General features: G+C 69.0%; 1 protein-coding gene across 1 annotated transcript; it reads right to left on the reverse strand.

Annotated features, from left to right (window-relative positions):
- Positions 1-11: 11 nt before the first annotated feature.
- Positions 12-7,360, reverse strand: H696_02248 (hypothetical protein; the record flags this gene model as incomplete). Its single annotated transcript, XM_009496150.1, has 13 exons — positions 12-128; positions 228-725; positions 931-1,106; positions 1,210-1,676; positions 1,884-2,160; positions 2,333-2,933; positions 3,119-3,408; positions 3,622-3,804; positions 3,965-4,680; positions 4,857-5,007; positions 5,163-5,817; positions 5,989-6,475; positions 6,621-7,360. The coding sequence occupies 13 exons, from the start codon at positions 7,358-7,360 to the stop codon at positions 12-14; spliced, it is 5,358 nt and encodes a 1,785-aa protein (XP_009494425.1).
- Positions 7,361-15,559: the final 8,199 nt, after the last annotated feature.

Genomic DNA, 15,559 nt, shown 5'->3' on the forward strand with positions numbered 1-15,559 from the left:
GGGGGGAGGTGTCAGAGAAGTCCGGCATATGTGCCGCTGGACTGGGCCTGCCCCTCCTTCGCTGCCAGGTTGGCGGCATCCGGAGAGGCTCGCCTCCCGGGGAAGGGGCCGAGCCTGGCCCTGCCGTGCTAGCAAACACGGAGAAAAGGAAAGAACGAAAGAAAGAAAGAGGGCCCCCAAGCCGACAACACACAACATGCCGGCGGAGCAACATTTACCGAACGTACAGTCTGCTGGATGCCCAGGCCACGGGACAGGATCCGATCGCACCAGGAGGGCGTCCGCTCGGAGCCGATGTCGTACGAGTGTGTGCCCTTGACCAGCTTGTAGGTGGGCGGGAAGCGGATGCGTGCTTCATTGAAGACACGCAGCGCATTGCGCGGCTGGTGCGCCCGGAACTGGTCGCGATTCAGCATGGCCGCCAGGGCGTTGAGGCTGCCCCCGCGTTGCAGGGCCTGCCATGCCTCGGCCGGGGTCATGTCCACCCGGTAGTTGAGATCCCCGAAGAAGAAGCAGAACTCATGGTCCAGCGCCCGGGACCCATCGCCGCCATTGATGAAGGCCACCCGGTCGGCCTCGCGTCTGGCCGAGGGGAACTGCGTGGACTTCAGGATGGCGGCCGCATCGGAGTCCCGGTCCTTGGAGCGTGTTTGCCCGGCAGCCAGGTGACAGTTCAGGAAGCAGAAGGACGAGTCCAGCACCCGCAGGCGGACGCCGACCGAGCCCTACGCGCGCGCGCGCGCGTCACACACGAGGGACCACACAGAGGGATGTCAGTCTGCCACTTTGAGGAGGAGGAGGAGGGGAGGAGGAGGAGGAGGAAGAGAAGAAGGAGGAGGGGAGAGAAGTCGCAGCGCAGCGACAGCAACGGCGGCGACGGCCGCAACAGCGGCCGCGATGGCAGCAGGGCCGCACATGCCGCGGGCGTACCTTGTTCCCGGCCTTGCCGCCGAGGCCGGTCTTGGTGGAGTCCACGGCGACACTGCGCACAAGGGGGCCAATCTTGTCGGCCGCAAAGACGAAAATCATCAGACCGATCATGGCCTTGGAGTCGACGCATGTGAAGTAGCGGTTGGGATGCGCATAGCGTAGCGCGCCGCTGATGGCTGGACGGCGTGACGCCCAGGACGCGTGGGGTTAGCGGGTCCGCTGGCCGGTGGTGGGCATGGCCGAAAGACGACGGGGCAGATGGGGAAGCTGAACACGCACTGTGATGCCAGTTGGACAGGGCCTGCTCCGAGCGGACATCCTTCAAGAATTGCTTGGCATTCTTCCGGTTCAAGTCCAGCTCCACCACCTCTTGCAGACCGATGACCAGGAGGTCCGGCACATCGCCGGGCGCCGAGGCCGGGGGGGCGGACCCGGCCGCGCGCCGGAACCGCCCGCTTGGGCCCCCTCGCCGGAAGGCATCACATCCGGGGAAGAACATGCGCGCCAGATTGACCGGGCCAATGCTGAAGGGTGACGTGCCGGACACATTCCAGCTGAACACACCGACATGGGCGTCGGTGTACTGGCAATACAATGCCTCCTGGGCCTTGAGCGACAGGAGGATCGAGTCCGCTCGCAGGAGACTGTCCCAAAAGCGGATGCGGCCATTCTCCGCCAAGCTGGCCGCCGTCGACAGGAGCGAACTCTGGGGCAGGACAATCTGCAAGACCGGGGACTTATGCGCCCTGGGGTTATCACAGCAAAGGGGGCCGGAGCCGGAGCAGGGTCCATGGCGAGGGAAGGGGAGGAGGAGGAGGCAAGAGAGAGAGAGAGAGAGCGAGAGAGAGGGAGGGAGGTGGTGCTGAGGGTCAGTCAAAAGACAAAGGTAGCCCCGCCGGGTAGCCAGCCCTCCATCGGGACCATGTTGCCGGTGCGGGCTGGCCGAAACGCACTTCCACTCCTTGGCACAATTCCAGTTGTCCGACGCATCGAGGATGGCAATCTTCCCGCTGCCGAAGCCCACCCACAGGAGCGGCGAGTCGGTGATCGCCGACAGCGAGGTGACCGGCTCGCCCATCGTGATGAAGTTGAACAGGTCGAAAACATGCGACCCAGAGGCGACCAGCGCCCCGTGCACCGACCCGGGCCGGGCAGATGAGCCGCCGGCACCGGCGCCGGCACCGGGCGACGTGACCGCGCTCAGGCCATACGGGCGCTTTCGCCAGATTACTGTGGCAGGGCCCGCCGCCCCCGCCCAGAGAGATAGAGAGAAAGAGAGAGAGAGAGAGAGAGAGAGACCGGGGCAAGCGAAAGGTAAGTCGGCCGGAGTGAAAGGGGAGCATGACAATTGGGCAGGGAAGCCCATGGCAAGAGGGGAGCAGACACATGAGGATGCACATACGGATTCGTCCATCCTGGTGCCCGGTGCACACGTATTCCCCATTCATGAGGGCTGCCACGCCGGTGATGGTGCTGGCCCCGGAGGACGAGGCTTCCAGAGCGGCACGCTTGGCCGCCCCGCCGCTGGGCACATTGCTGGCGCTCTCGGCACCGGAATCACTCACCGGGCCGCCGGAGCCCGTCCGCATGGCCGAGGCCACCGACATGGAACGATGGTGCCGACCAGGGCCCAGCGCCTCGGCCGGCACCTCATCCCCACCGAGGAGCGAATCCTCGGCGGCGGCAGACTCCGCAGCAGCAGCGACAGCCGCACGCGCCGCCGCGTGGAACACCCCATCGGTGTCCAGCGACTGGCAGCGACGGGAATTGAAGTTGGAGAAGACCCACGCACGATGGCGCTTGGCAAGCCAAAGGGCCGATGGCTCGTACACGGACACATTGGCCTCCTGGCCGCCGGCCGCTCGGACTGGCACCTCGCCGATCAGCTGCGGCGGAATGAAGACCGATTGCGTGGCGCGCGTCACCCCAAGGTGGACATACTCCACGGTGAACTGGTCAAAGAAGCCGCCCAGCAGCGAGGCATGTGACACCGGGGTGGCCGGCTGTCGCATCGGGGCGGAAGGGGTCCGGGCAGGCGAACCGTCGGGCCGGCCAGGGCACAGGCGGCAACAGGCGGAAAAGGGAAGAAAGACAGGGAGAAGGGGAGCGAATGAAGGGACGTGAGTCGGTGCGACAGGGCGGCGGAGCGCCCCGGGGCGTCAGCGCGGAAGCGAGGGGCGCCACGCACCTTGGAGTTGAAGATGGTCACCGCGCCATCGGCCGACAGGGCCACCACCCGCGGGGGAATGTATTGTCCGGTGTCGGAGGACACGCCGAGCGGGGTGCCTGGATCGAAAAAGAGGGCCACCAGCTCGATCGACGTGCTGTCGGTCGAGAGCTCGACCCCACCGGCGGCGTCCGGGCCGCCCGGGATGGGCGAGGGCTGCTGTGGGCCAGCCGGGCCGCCGGACCCAGGCTCGGCCGTCGGCAGGACGGGCCGCACGGCATCTGGCGTGGACAGGAAGGCAGCGGTCGGGGCTGTGGGGAGGGAGGTTAGGGAGGATGGAGAGCGGAAGGAAGGGGGATAGGCGAGGGATTTGGCGCATGACCATGCGTGTGTATGGTATGGGTGCATGGCGCGACAGAGGCAGGCGACAAGTGATGGTGCAAGATAAATACACGCTCGCGGCGGGGGGAAAGAAGAGAAAGTGCCGCGGGGCACGACTTGGGGCTACCGGAGCCCGGACGCACCGATCGAAGTATGGGCATCGGATGGGGCCGGGGCGTGGCCATCGACTTGCGCATCGCCAGCCCCGGACCCTGGCCGCCGCCAAGTGGCCAGCAGGACCCCGGTGGCGATGTTGAAGACCAGCAGACTGCCATCCGAGCAGCCGGCCCACACAATCGTACCCTTGATGTCAAACGGGCAGAAGACTGGGCCACCGCAACCAGACCGCCCCAGGCAGGCAAGAGGAAGGTGAGGAGAGAAGCGGGGGGGGGAGGAGAGGAGGAAAGAAGAGGGAGAGGGAGAGGGAGGGAGGGAGAGAGATACGACAGGCAGAGGGCAAGGAGGACACAAACGAGGGACACGCACTGAGCGAGTTGACCTTCGAGGTCTCCAACTCGAAGCACCCGGTCTTCAAGCACTCGCCGGACTTCATGGACCAGGACCGGATGCCGGAGCTGCCAGTCAGCACGACCCCGTCACCGACGATGAAAGACCGGACACTGGTCCGCGCGCGGAACTTCTTCACATACACCGAGCTCGGGTAGAGCGGCGGCTGGTAATTGCACCGGGCGTAATCCGGGATAATGCCGGCCGGAGGGGCAACTGTGGCCGCCCCGGCGGCGGCCACATTGGCAGTAGCGGCAGCAGCAGCAGCAGCAGCAACACCAGTTGTGGCAATGGCCGCAGGTGCTTCCTTCCGGGGATGCTGCACATGGTGCGCGTGCTGATGCTGTGCCGATGCCGGCACGGAAGCGAGTGGCACCGGCAGCTCGAGATCCTTGCCCACGGCCGAAGGCGCCCCAGCGATGGACGTGCCCAGTTGGGCACGCGCCCCGATCGGAAGGAAGGCCCCGCCCGAGGTCCCGGGCAGCGAGGGGCGCCGGAGGGAGCGCGAGATGCGCGCCAATCCGGCCAAGGTCTCGGAGCTGGGAGAGCCAGCGTGTGACTGCCGGGGGAGGGGCAGCTGCCCGGGGGGGCCGCCGGCTGGCGGGGCAATGCCGATGGCACTGGCGCGCAGATTTTCCATCCCAAGCAGGGGATTGCTCAGGTCGCCGAGGTGGTCCAGCATGTCGGGAGAGACGCTGTCCGGCGGATGGCCCCGTGTAAGTAAGTAAAGCCCACGCACCATACGACGTGCGGGATGCGCAGATGGGAGCGGAAAGGGGGGGGGCGGAGAAAGAGAACGAGAGAGAGAGAGAGAAGCAGACAGGCAGGGAGGGGGGTAGAAAGAAAGAACTTCCAAGGGAAAGGCACATACCCCTCCTCCATCATGTACCACGCCTCCGGGCCGAGGATGGCCAGCTCGTCCTGCATGGCCATCACCGTGTCCAGGAGCCGTGGCCGGGGCACCGGTGCCCCGGCCGGCAGAGCGGGCCCGCCCTCAGGCCCCTGCCGGGAGGTGGAATCGGCTAACGCGACGAGGCGAAGGGCCGCGCGGAGGAAGCCAGAGCCGGAGGACAAGGGAAGCAGACACAATAAAAGGGGTTAGGCCTGAGGTGTGAGAAAAAAACACACACAAAAAGGGAGGGAGAAAAGGGCAAGCGGAAGGCGGTGAACGACGCACCGAGGCTCGCCGAGGAGGCGGAGGCGAACGGCTCGGCCGCCGGCGCGAGGGCATTTTGCTGCTCGGCCGCTCGGCGCAGCTGGACATATCGCTCGAAGGAGCCACCGGCCCCGGCGGCAAGATCAGCCAGCGAGGGGCCGCTCTCGATCGAGCCGCCCGAAGAGGCCGCCGTGGTGGCGGCCATGCTGGCGGTGGTCGGAGTGCTGGGGGTGTCGCTCGCGCCGTCGGCCGGATCCTCGACGCCATCGAGCGCCAACGCCGGCGGCGACAGCAGCAGCACCGATGGCGGACTCGCCGGAGAGGCGGTGCCCATGGCCATCAGCCCAGGGCTGGAGGCCACATGTAGCGGCCGGTAGGCGGCGCCGGCGGCGTGCGGGCTGCCGATGCTGGCCGGTGGCGGGGTGCTCATCATCGCCCGGGGGCTGGCCGGCAAGGCCGACATGGCCGGACTGCCATCCGGCCCGGGGGTGGAGACGGCCGTGATGCCGGGCGACCCGCTGGCAGCAGGCCCGGCCAGGGTGGCCGTGATGACCGGCTGCAGGCCGAAGGTGCCGGACCGGAGCCGGCCACGCTGGGGAGTCTCGCTTTGGCTCATGAGGCGGCTATAGTGCGAGGGGGGCGGCCGGGCGGGCAGGGCCCCGGCCGGGTCATCGGCCTGGCCGGACCCGCTGGCAGCAGGCCCGGCCAGGGTGGCCGTGATGACCGGCTGCAGGCCGAAGGTGCCGGACCGGAGCCGGCCACGCTGGGGAGTCTCGCTTTGGCTCATGAGGCGGCTATAGTGCGAGGGGGGCGGCCGGGCGGGCAGGGCCCCGGCCGGGTCATCGGCCTGGCCGGTGGCCGCGGCATCGGCCTCCGTCAGCTGCCGAAGGAGTTGGGCCACCTCCTCCGAGGAGGTGGCCGCCCCTCCGGTCCCGGTCGAGTGGAGGGAGTCGGTCGAGCGAGAGGCCGACGGCGAGAGAGCCATGAAAGACCGGCGCCCGGCCGGCGAGGGGGACCCAGCGGACAGCGGGGCCGACGGGCTCGGGGCCATGCCAAGGGGGAGCACCAGCCCGGGGCGCGGCGGGCCGAGTGGCGTGTCGCTGGTCACCGGCGAGGGGGTGCCGGCCATGTCGCCAACCGGCGACGTGGCCATTGTCCCTGCCAGCGACCCACCGAGGTGGTCGCCGCCAAGGAGAATCTCCGGCGGCAGGTGCGTTGTCGAGGAGGGCCCTCGCCCGGAGGGGGCACTCAGGTCACTGGAGGAGGCTGCCAGCGAGCCGGAGCTACCGTACTGCATGGAAATCACTCGACTCAGGCGGCGTCGGAGTGCTTGGCTGCGCACGCGGCCGAGCCCGGGGAAGGGGACATTGCCATCAGCAGCGGCAGAGGGTGGGCCAAATGCCGGCAGGCGGAGCAGCCAAAGGAACAAGAAGAGGGACGGCAAGAAGAGGGACAAAGCCCCGGCGAGAGGGCACGCACCTGGTGCTCAGGCTGCCGGCCTGCGACCCGGCCGTCAAGTCACTCAAGCTGCCGAAGGAGGGCTCCAAGCGCGGCCCGGGCGAATCCGGCTGCAACAGACTCGGCAAGTGGGAGGCCGATGCCGAACCACCAACATCGCACCGTGGGATGGGCATTGACGAGGCGGCGGCCGTGGCCGTGGCCGTGGCCGTGGCCGCAGCCGCGGTGGCCATCATCGGTGACACCGGTCTCGGCGAGGGGGTAGTCTCACTGGCTGCCTCGTCGTCGGAAGGGTCCGGCGTGGCCTGCTCATCACCCTTGTCGGCATCGGCCGTCGAAAGCAGCGTGACTGAGGCCCGGCATGGGGGGTCGACGACAATCGTGGGAACCACCGGGCTGGCGGACACGGCCGGAGCGATCGGCAAGTCGATTTGGATGGTGACGGTGCTGCTGGTGATGATGGGGCCACCGATGACCGAGGGAAGCCGCGGCCTGGCTCCGATGGGGGAGGGGACTTGGGACCGGGGGATGCCACCGACGGCGCCAGGAGTGGTAGTGCCGCCGCCGCCGCCGCCGCCGCCGCCGCCGCTGCCGCCGCCGTCGCTGCCGGTGCCGCCATTACCACTGCCACCACCACCGCCATCCCCAAAGTTGCCGCTGTCACTGGTGCCGTCCATGTCGAGCCAGCGCTGGCGCAGGGCGTGGAAGGAGGCCCGGTTGGCATCCGGCGCGGCGGAGGAGCTGGCTTCGGGGGGGCACATGGTGCTCATCGGCGCGTGGCCGAGTGCGGGAGGAGGGAGGAACCGAACCGCGGGGCGAGTGGCGTCGGCAACGTTGATGCGTTGGTGGCCGCGCGGCTCTCGGCCAGACGGGACACGGGTGGGGGATACGTGGCGACGGGGCGAGAAGAGAGAGAGAGAGAGAGGGGGGGGGGCGGAAGCAATCGCAGTGGCTGGGGCGGAGGGGAGCAGAAGAGGAGGCGGAAGGCGGGAGGCGGAAGGGGAGGGGGGGGGAGAGGAGAGATGCCTGTGCCCCTCTTTCGCGAGGGGGGACCGGGGGGCTGGCCGCTTTTTCGTGCCCGTGATGGGGGGAAGTCCCCACCACGGGGGGAGGGTGGGACGCCCGGAGGCGGGCGACGAGGGGTAAGGCGATTGGCGGGCGCCCGTTCGCGACCGGCGCTGCCAACCATCTTGGACTCCGGGCAGATGGGGAGAGCGAGAGAGAGCGAGAGAGAGAGAGAGAGAGAGAGAGAGGAAGAGGAAGAGGTGGGCGGATAAACCGCTGCTGCCGCCGCCGCCGCCGCCACGACCACCGTTCCCCCGCCCCTGTTGGACAGCCGATCGGCCACACAGGCCCGGGCCGCCGAGGCGCGCAGGGAGGGGGGCTGAGCAAGATCCACCGCGCCCGGCTCGGCTCCCCGGGCTCGCTTGCCAGGAGCGGCCAGAAAAAAAAAGCGCCGCACAGCCGAGGAATGCATTGGCCGCCGGACCGTGGGGGAAGCGGGGACAGGAAGGGGGGGACTCATGGGGCACACGGCCCCCCCCCCTCCCCCGTGTACCTCCTCGATTCGCTAATGTGCTGGCTGGGCCTCAATCGCCAGCCGCAGGGCGAAAGTGGGCAGATCTTCCGCGTCCATGGCACCCAGGCCTGGGCTTGGGCGGCATGGAGGGGGGGGAGGGGTGGGGGTGGGCGGAGGACGGCTCCTCGCCCCGCCCCCGGACCCCGGGCCCCCAGGAGAGGGGGGCAGCAAAAGGGGGAGACTGGCCCCGGCCCCGGTCCCCCGGCCTGTGTGGCCCCCCCCCTTTCCCGTCCCCCCACCGAGGGCCGACCAAGACGGACCCGGTGTGTCGGGGCTGGGGCGCGGAGGGCGGGGGGGGGGCGGCTCTTCAGGGGTGGATGCCCGGCGGCAGCTGGGCGCATGTCCAGCCGCTCCGTCGCGCCCTCCCCCCCCCCCCCCTTGGGCTGCTGTTGGTCCGAAGCAGGGGGTGGGGGCTGGTTGTTTCTTTTGGCCTGGCTTTCTGGGTGGGAGGAAGCCCGGACCGGCGGCCCTGGGCTTGACTCGGCCCCGCCCACACGGGGCCCGGGGTGCCCGCATTACCCCGCCTGCGTGGAGGCTATGCGTACGTACGTACGTACATGTGCATGCGTGTGTACGTGCGTACGTACATGTGCATGCGTGTGTACGTGCGTGCGTGCGCGCGTGTGCGTCTGGGGGGGGGGGGAGCCCTGAACCGCCGGCCGCCAGCGAGATCCACGCACGGATGGCCCTCCTCTCGCGGCTCGGCTGGGGATGTGTCCAGTAGATGCCCAAATCGGGGGCTCTGTGGGTGGGGCATTCGGCCGGGGCTGTGCCGGCGCAAACGAAGAGGCCCCCTCACCCGAGGAGCAGGAGGGGGCGCGAGGAATAAACAAACCGCCTGCCCGGGAGGCGGGGGGAAGGGTCTTTCTCGGAAAAGAAGCGCGCCCTCCCCGGCCAGTAGCGACGGCGGCACCGCTCCACTAAAGAAGAAACCCGCCCCGCCGCACGTCCACACCGCCCCAGCGAGGGTGCGCCCGAAAGGGGGGGCCGGGGGCCGGGCCAGGCGCAAGACCGCTGGTGAGTGCACCAGGGGGGTGCCAGCGCCCTAAAGGCCAGCGGCTGCCCAGAGGGGGGTGCCCAGGCGGAAGGGCGGCCGAGGGCCGGCAAATTCCTGCCCGTGGCTCTGGCCTCCTGCGCGCATCAACACCGCCAGGAGCGTGCCGGGGGGGGGGGGAGGGGGGGAGCGGGGGCCGGGCCGGGCCGACCTGGTCCCGGAGCCCCTCTCCAAGCGATAATGGCGGAATTCCCTTTTTGCTACCCTTCCCCCGCCGGCGGCGGGGGGGGGGGGGGGGGCATACACATGTATGTGCACGCCGCCCGCGCCCGCCCAGGCACGTCCCCAAAAAGGGCAGGCCAAGGCCGGGCGCGCACACAGCCACGCTTCTAGGCGTATGCCCCCGCCCACCAAGGAGCGGGGTGCAAGGCTTGCGCGATTAAGTGTCCCCTTCGCGGATCTCGCCCCCCGCCGAGGCGACCCCCCTCTGCCCGCCCGCCCGCCCTGCACAAACCCGCGGACGGAGTGTAGGGGGGAGGGGGGGGGGGGCTGGTGTCGCGCGCCGCCGGCAAAAGCGCCGCACCATCCGCCCAGGGATCTATTGCCAACGCTCGCACCCTCTTCCTCCCGGCGATCGGCCCCCCCCCCTCCGGCCGGGGAGCGGCCTCCTTCGGCCTGTTCGTACATGCCCAGCATCCGCGGCCACGGATGCGCTGGCTCTGGCAGCGTGCGTTCTTTTGCCGGGGGGGGGGGGGGGGGACTGCCTTCGCCCGTTCCCCCCCACCCCCTCACTGCGCCCCTGCGCCCCCTTCGTATCCCTCACCTCGCCCCCTTTCCCTCTCTGTATGAGCTTCTACGCGCCTCGCCGGCAGGAAGGATGCCACGACAGTGCCGGGGTGCCAAGAATCGAGCTGGTGCTATTAACTCGCTGCCACACAGTTACAGGAGACCGAGCTGCTGGGCGCAGTTTCGTCAGGGCCCTCTCTCCCGGGTTAGGCCCACGTCAAGTGGGTGAAAATGGCCGAGGACATACTGGAAATCTAGCGGCCGTTGGCGACCTCCGGATGGATGGGGAGGGGGGGGCGCCCTGTTGTCTGTGCCCGGGAGAATCGGCCACCCGGCCGACGCACATGGGGCCCGGGTGGGTAATAAAAGGAGAGAAAGGCACGGATTAGAAAAAGGCCGATCGAGCGGAAGCCCGAGAGAGCAGGTGTCCGCAGTACGAGGAGACCAGCACTACTTCTCGGCCATGCTCTTCAATGCACAACTGCTGGATGGCTTTCGCGGCCCAGAGGCAGCTCGGGGAAGCCCCCCCCCCCCCCCTCCAGACCTCCGGGCTCGGCCAAGGGGTAGATCTGAAAACCCTGCGGCCGTGTGTCCGCCCGCTTGGGTATCGCCGTCCTTCGTCGGGCACGCGCATTGCCCAATCCCGGCGGCCAGTGGTGGGGGGCTCTTGTCTTATCCGGCATTCCTCCTCTTTGAATGGTGTTCGGCGACATACCCATCTCACGTGCGTTTATCGGAGGCTATGTAACCCATTCCGTAACTCGACGCGCTGTTTGGGTTTCTCTTCGGGAGGGAGGATCTCATGACCACCGTGGGCCTGTGGGACTCGTCAGAGAACTTGGCGGGCCGCGGGTGGCGGCACTTTCCCAGACACTTGCCGCTGCCTGTGAAGGAAGCCCATCCTGGGCGGCGGCGGCGGCGGCGGCGATCAGCTTTGCGGACAAGGAACATTTGTTCTAGCGCACTGATCGCGTTCGTGACCCCCCTACCTGGCGGTGGTGGCCGGTCGGGGTGTGCATGGCACGCGCGCATGCTGAGCTGGTTGAGTGGGGGGGGGGGGGGAGCCCTGGCGCGCATGCCGGGGTGGGCGTGAGTCCACACGCCCGAGGGTGGGGGGGGAGAGGAACTGCCCCGCCACGGGGATCTTCCAGGGGGCCGATCGTTCCCAGCTTCGCTGGACACTCTCGGCCCGGGCCTTTCCAGCATGCATGCGCAGGTACACCGAGGAGGGGAAATGCGTGCGCGATTGTGAACTACGCACGGAAAGACCTGGAGGCCGTGTGTGGACACGAAAACCCGACGATGGGGCTGCCCTAGCACCCATACACCATAGGACAGGCACGGCCGGGTCTGGCCGCCGCCTCGCGAAGCGCGCCATCCGTTCTGGGACATTTTGGCCGAGGCCTGCTCAGCTTCGCCCCCCCCCCCGGCTGGCTCGGGGGGCCTCCCATCGTCGGGTCCCAGGGCGGCAGACGGTCCCCCGGCGAACCCTTCTCGCCTTGAGGAGCATTTTCCGGGAAACGATGAGAGCACGCGCCCGGCGGTGGCGCGCCTAGTGCGCATGTGCCCGCCCCCGGAGGGGATGGGGGGCAAAGCGGCCGGCGGGCAGGCAAAGCAAGAGGTGCCTGTTTCCCTGAAGCAGAGCGGCATGGGGGCGGCGGAATATCAAGGACCGAGGGACAAAGAGTGGCCGGGCACATTCTCACGGAGGGCGCCCTCCCTCCCTGCCCCTCCCTGGCGCGTGGCTGTCCAGGCGACCCATATCAGTTCCTAATGCTGCTTGCGAGTGCGTGCAGGGCTGTGGCCCCCCTGCCCGGCGCGCATCTGGGCCAGCGGGGCAGCCGACACACCGCCCCGGCCGCATGCTCCGCCCCCGGCGACGGGGGGGGGGGGGAGACGACGAGGGCCTGCAAGGGCGGGCGCGCGAGCAGGCTGCTCACAATGGTCGGTGGCCTCGCCGGGGGTGGGGGGAGGGGGGGCAGCGAGGCCGACAGAGCAGCTGCAACACCAGCACCAGCAGTAGCACAGAGAGAGAGAGAGAGGCGGCGAAGCACAGGCTATTAACATGACCGCGCGCGCAACACACAGGGTCGGTGTCCGACAGGGGGGGAGGGGATGAGGATAAGAGCCACGCCGCCCAGGCACACCCGCGGAGCTGATGGCGGCCTGACACAGGCGACCGGGAGGGAGCCGCACGGAAAGTTGCAGGTGCGAAAGGAGGCCGGGGACGAGGGGGCAAGCACACTGTGTGGGCGGGGAGCGGGGGGGGGGGGGGGGGGGCCATCCAACAAAACCCAGGGGATAATTGGTGCACAGGCGCGATGGCCTCGTGTCCGGGGGGGGGGAGGACGGAAAAAAAGGCCGGGGCCCGCGCGAGCGGACCCGGCGCGCTCTCACACCGCCCCCGGGGCAGGACGAGGCGAAGGGCGCACCGAGTTCGTCGGGCGGAGTGTCATCTCGGCGGTGCCAGGGGTTTCATGCCCTTCAATGGTCGATGCACCGGAAGGCCCGGGGCGAGCGGGGCCACCAGCTCCGGGCCTGTGGACGAACAGGCGGGAGCCCCCTGCGCGAGCGCGAAGGAGGTGGCCGCGGGGCTGGCAAGTGCGCCCGCCTGGCCCCCGGCCCCTTGACCCATCCAGAAACGAAGGCCGGGCGACCACGGGGGCCAGAACGCGTAGCCCGCAGCGGGAATGCACAAACAACGGAGTCGGAGGTCGCCCTCGGTCCGACGAGCCTGCACCGGAGGCGCGGGCCGCCGGCGACATGCGGCGCACTACGCGCGCTACTTGAGATGGGCGCATGTGAGGCCGGCGCAAGCGAGACAATGCCGCGGCACGGGCCGGCCGGAGGGCCGGGGACGAGGCTCGCCCGTAAGAGCGTGCCATCGGCGAGCCGACGGCGCCTGTGGAGGCCGCGCGGCGCATGTCCCCTCACAAGACCGGGGCAGGGGGAGAAAATGCCCAGGTGCACTTGCACGGGCCACACACGCGTGGCCATCACACAGAGAATGTGCACACGCCTGCATGCGTGGGGGGCCCCGCCCATCCGGGCACCGAATGCTTGGCAGGCTTGCCGGCGCCGCGGTCTCCCGGATCCACGCTGGGGCCGGCAGGACATCTTCTCCGCCCCGCACCGCTACCCCTTCCCCGCGTTCCCCCTCCCCTCGCCCCCTGGGGGATGCCGCTCCGGGGTCGCCCCCCCGTCCGCCCCTCTCCCTCCGGGCAGGCGCCCCGGGCCGGGGAAACGACGTGCGCGCGCCCCGGGGCCCTTCTTCCCCCACTCTCAATGACCACACCCACCGGTGGAGCAGGGCACGCGGCCAATGACCATCCGACCAATCGATGGCTCGTCAGACCGTCGCGCACCAGGGAGCCCGAGAACCCAGGGCGTCAAGGGGGCACGGGGGCGCGGCCGGAGGGCGAGCAAGAGGAGAGCCCTGGGGCGGGGGGGCGGGGGGGGGGGGGGGGGGGGGCCCGGCCGGGGGGGGGGGGGGGGCGGCACCAGCTCACTGGACACACAAGCCCTTGGCTTCCGGTCTGGACAATCTCCCCTTTCGGGAGATGCCCCCTAGTGAGACAGCATGACCGGCCCGCTCACCCGAGAGCGGACTCGCCGGGGCCGGGGAAGGGGGGGGGGGGGCGAAGACCCAGACACACGCAGGGGAAACGCCTGGCCCCTTTCGACGCGCGGTTGGGACACGACTACCACCAGCCTTCGGCGCCGACGCCCAGAACTAGATGCGGGGCCCGGCGGCCGGGGGCGCTGGAAGGGCGGGGGGCGGGCACCGCGCCCACACCCCCCCCCCCGGTAGCCCAGCTCGACTGTGCTCCCTTCATGCGGGCTCCCCCGCCCTCGGCGGGGATCCACGGCAGATCTCCCCAGCAGGGTGGGAAGGAGCCAGGCAGTCGATTGGCCTGGTGGTTTGGCAATCAGGCACACACATGCACACCTGCGGGACCAGGATGAACAGGGGAACCCGGCGCTGCGGCTCGCCCATCATGCCTCTTTGAGCCATATTTATGGTCTGACATTTAATAACCCCTTATTGTTGCCACTTTCACATCGTACAGCCTCGCTTTTCGCTTTGACTATTTCCTCCAGGGGTGGTGGTGATGTGTGGGGGAGGGAGGGGTAGTAGCTGCGCATGCCGGTGTGTGGCCTTTCTCTGAGTTAAAGGGGAAAGCTGGCGGGGGGGGGGGGGGGGGGGGGGGCAACGACCGTCCCCGAGGTCCCCCTCGTCTTGCCCACGCTTCCATTCTCCGCGCCCGAGCCTCCCCGGCCTCATCTCGCCCACGGGAAAAGAAGCCCAAAGAAGTGGCAACTGGGCCTGCCCCGGGCTCCCAGCCCATGCTCTCTGCGTGCGTGTGCGTGTGTGTGTGTGTGTGTGTGTGTGTGTGTGTGTGTGTGTCTGCCCTCCTCCTCGGTCATGCATTCCCGGCGAGAGGTGGCCACGACCGCCCGAAGTCGTGCCTCCGCCAGGGCGGACGATGTGCCGGGGGGCTCATCGTCCCGCGGCTCATGCTCACATCCCACAGGGGAGACCTCCGTCTAACCCGGGGGCAATGGTGCAGACGCATGGGAGGGGCAGAGGGGGGGGGGGGGGCCGGGCCGACTCCCGGCATGAAAATCCACATATCAGCCCATCCCCTCTCCGGCCGGCCCCCGGCCGCCGGTCGCGCTCTAGTCTCTCTTGGGCGAATCGGCGGGGGAGAAGGCGCCGCACCACGGGGCGCGCCTCAGCGGTGGCCAGCCGTGTGTCCCAAAAGAAGGCTCCCGTATATGGGCCCCTTTGTCTGAGGGCTGCCGTGTGTGTGTATGTGTGTGTGTGTGTGTTTGTCTTCCGAACGCGCAGGCTGGGCGGGCAGGCGGGCGCCCCACCGAGGCGGCAATATTGCCTTGCTTTCTGTATCTCTCTCTCTCTCTCTCTCCCTGTCCCTGGCTCCCCGCGCTTGTTTGCACCCGCTCGGTCTTTTCACGCTCACGGAGATCGGGGATCTATCGAACCTGGTGGCCAGTCCCCTGGCCATCCCCGTTGCTTGTGCCGCCAGCCGGCCGGTGCCAGTGTTGTTGCTGCCGCTACCGAAGCAGGAGGCCTTTCTCCCCCCCCCACCGTACCCTCGCCCGCCTGGGGCATCTCTCTCACACAGGTGCCCGCAGCTGGGAGCCACCTCCGCCGCTTGCTTTTGATGGCGCACCTCGTAGTTCATGGTCGATGGCGACTTGAGTCCACCTACCCTTCTCGGGACGGGCCTCGCCCCGGGAGCAGGCGCGATGATGTGGGCAATGGTGAGGAGGGTGATGATCAGCAGCCATCTTGGCGGCCTACTTGCCAGGAGTCCCCAGCGGATTTCCCCCCTCTCTCCCTCACACCTACCCCTCCCCCCTCCCCCTCCCTCCCACACCCACGCGGCCTCACATCGTCCTCTCTTTGTTGATGCCAGCTCGCCTCCTCGCTGCTCTCTGCCCTTTCCCCACCCCCTCCCTGGGCGCCTGGTACGCCATTTCCCCGCCTCGCCTCAGATCGCACTACGACCTGCCGCTCGCCTGTCCTGATGCCTGCCTGCCTGCCCTGATGCTTGTCTATTGTGCCGCTCTTCCTCT

The sequence above is a fragment of the Fonticula alba genome (genome assembly GCF_000388065.1).
Source record: "Fonticula alba strain ATCC 38817 unplaced genomic scaffold supercont2.3, whole genome shotgun sequence".
NCBI lineage: Eukaryota > Rotosphaerida > Fonticulaceae > Fonticula > Fonticula alba.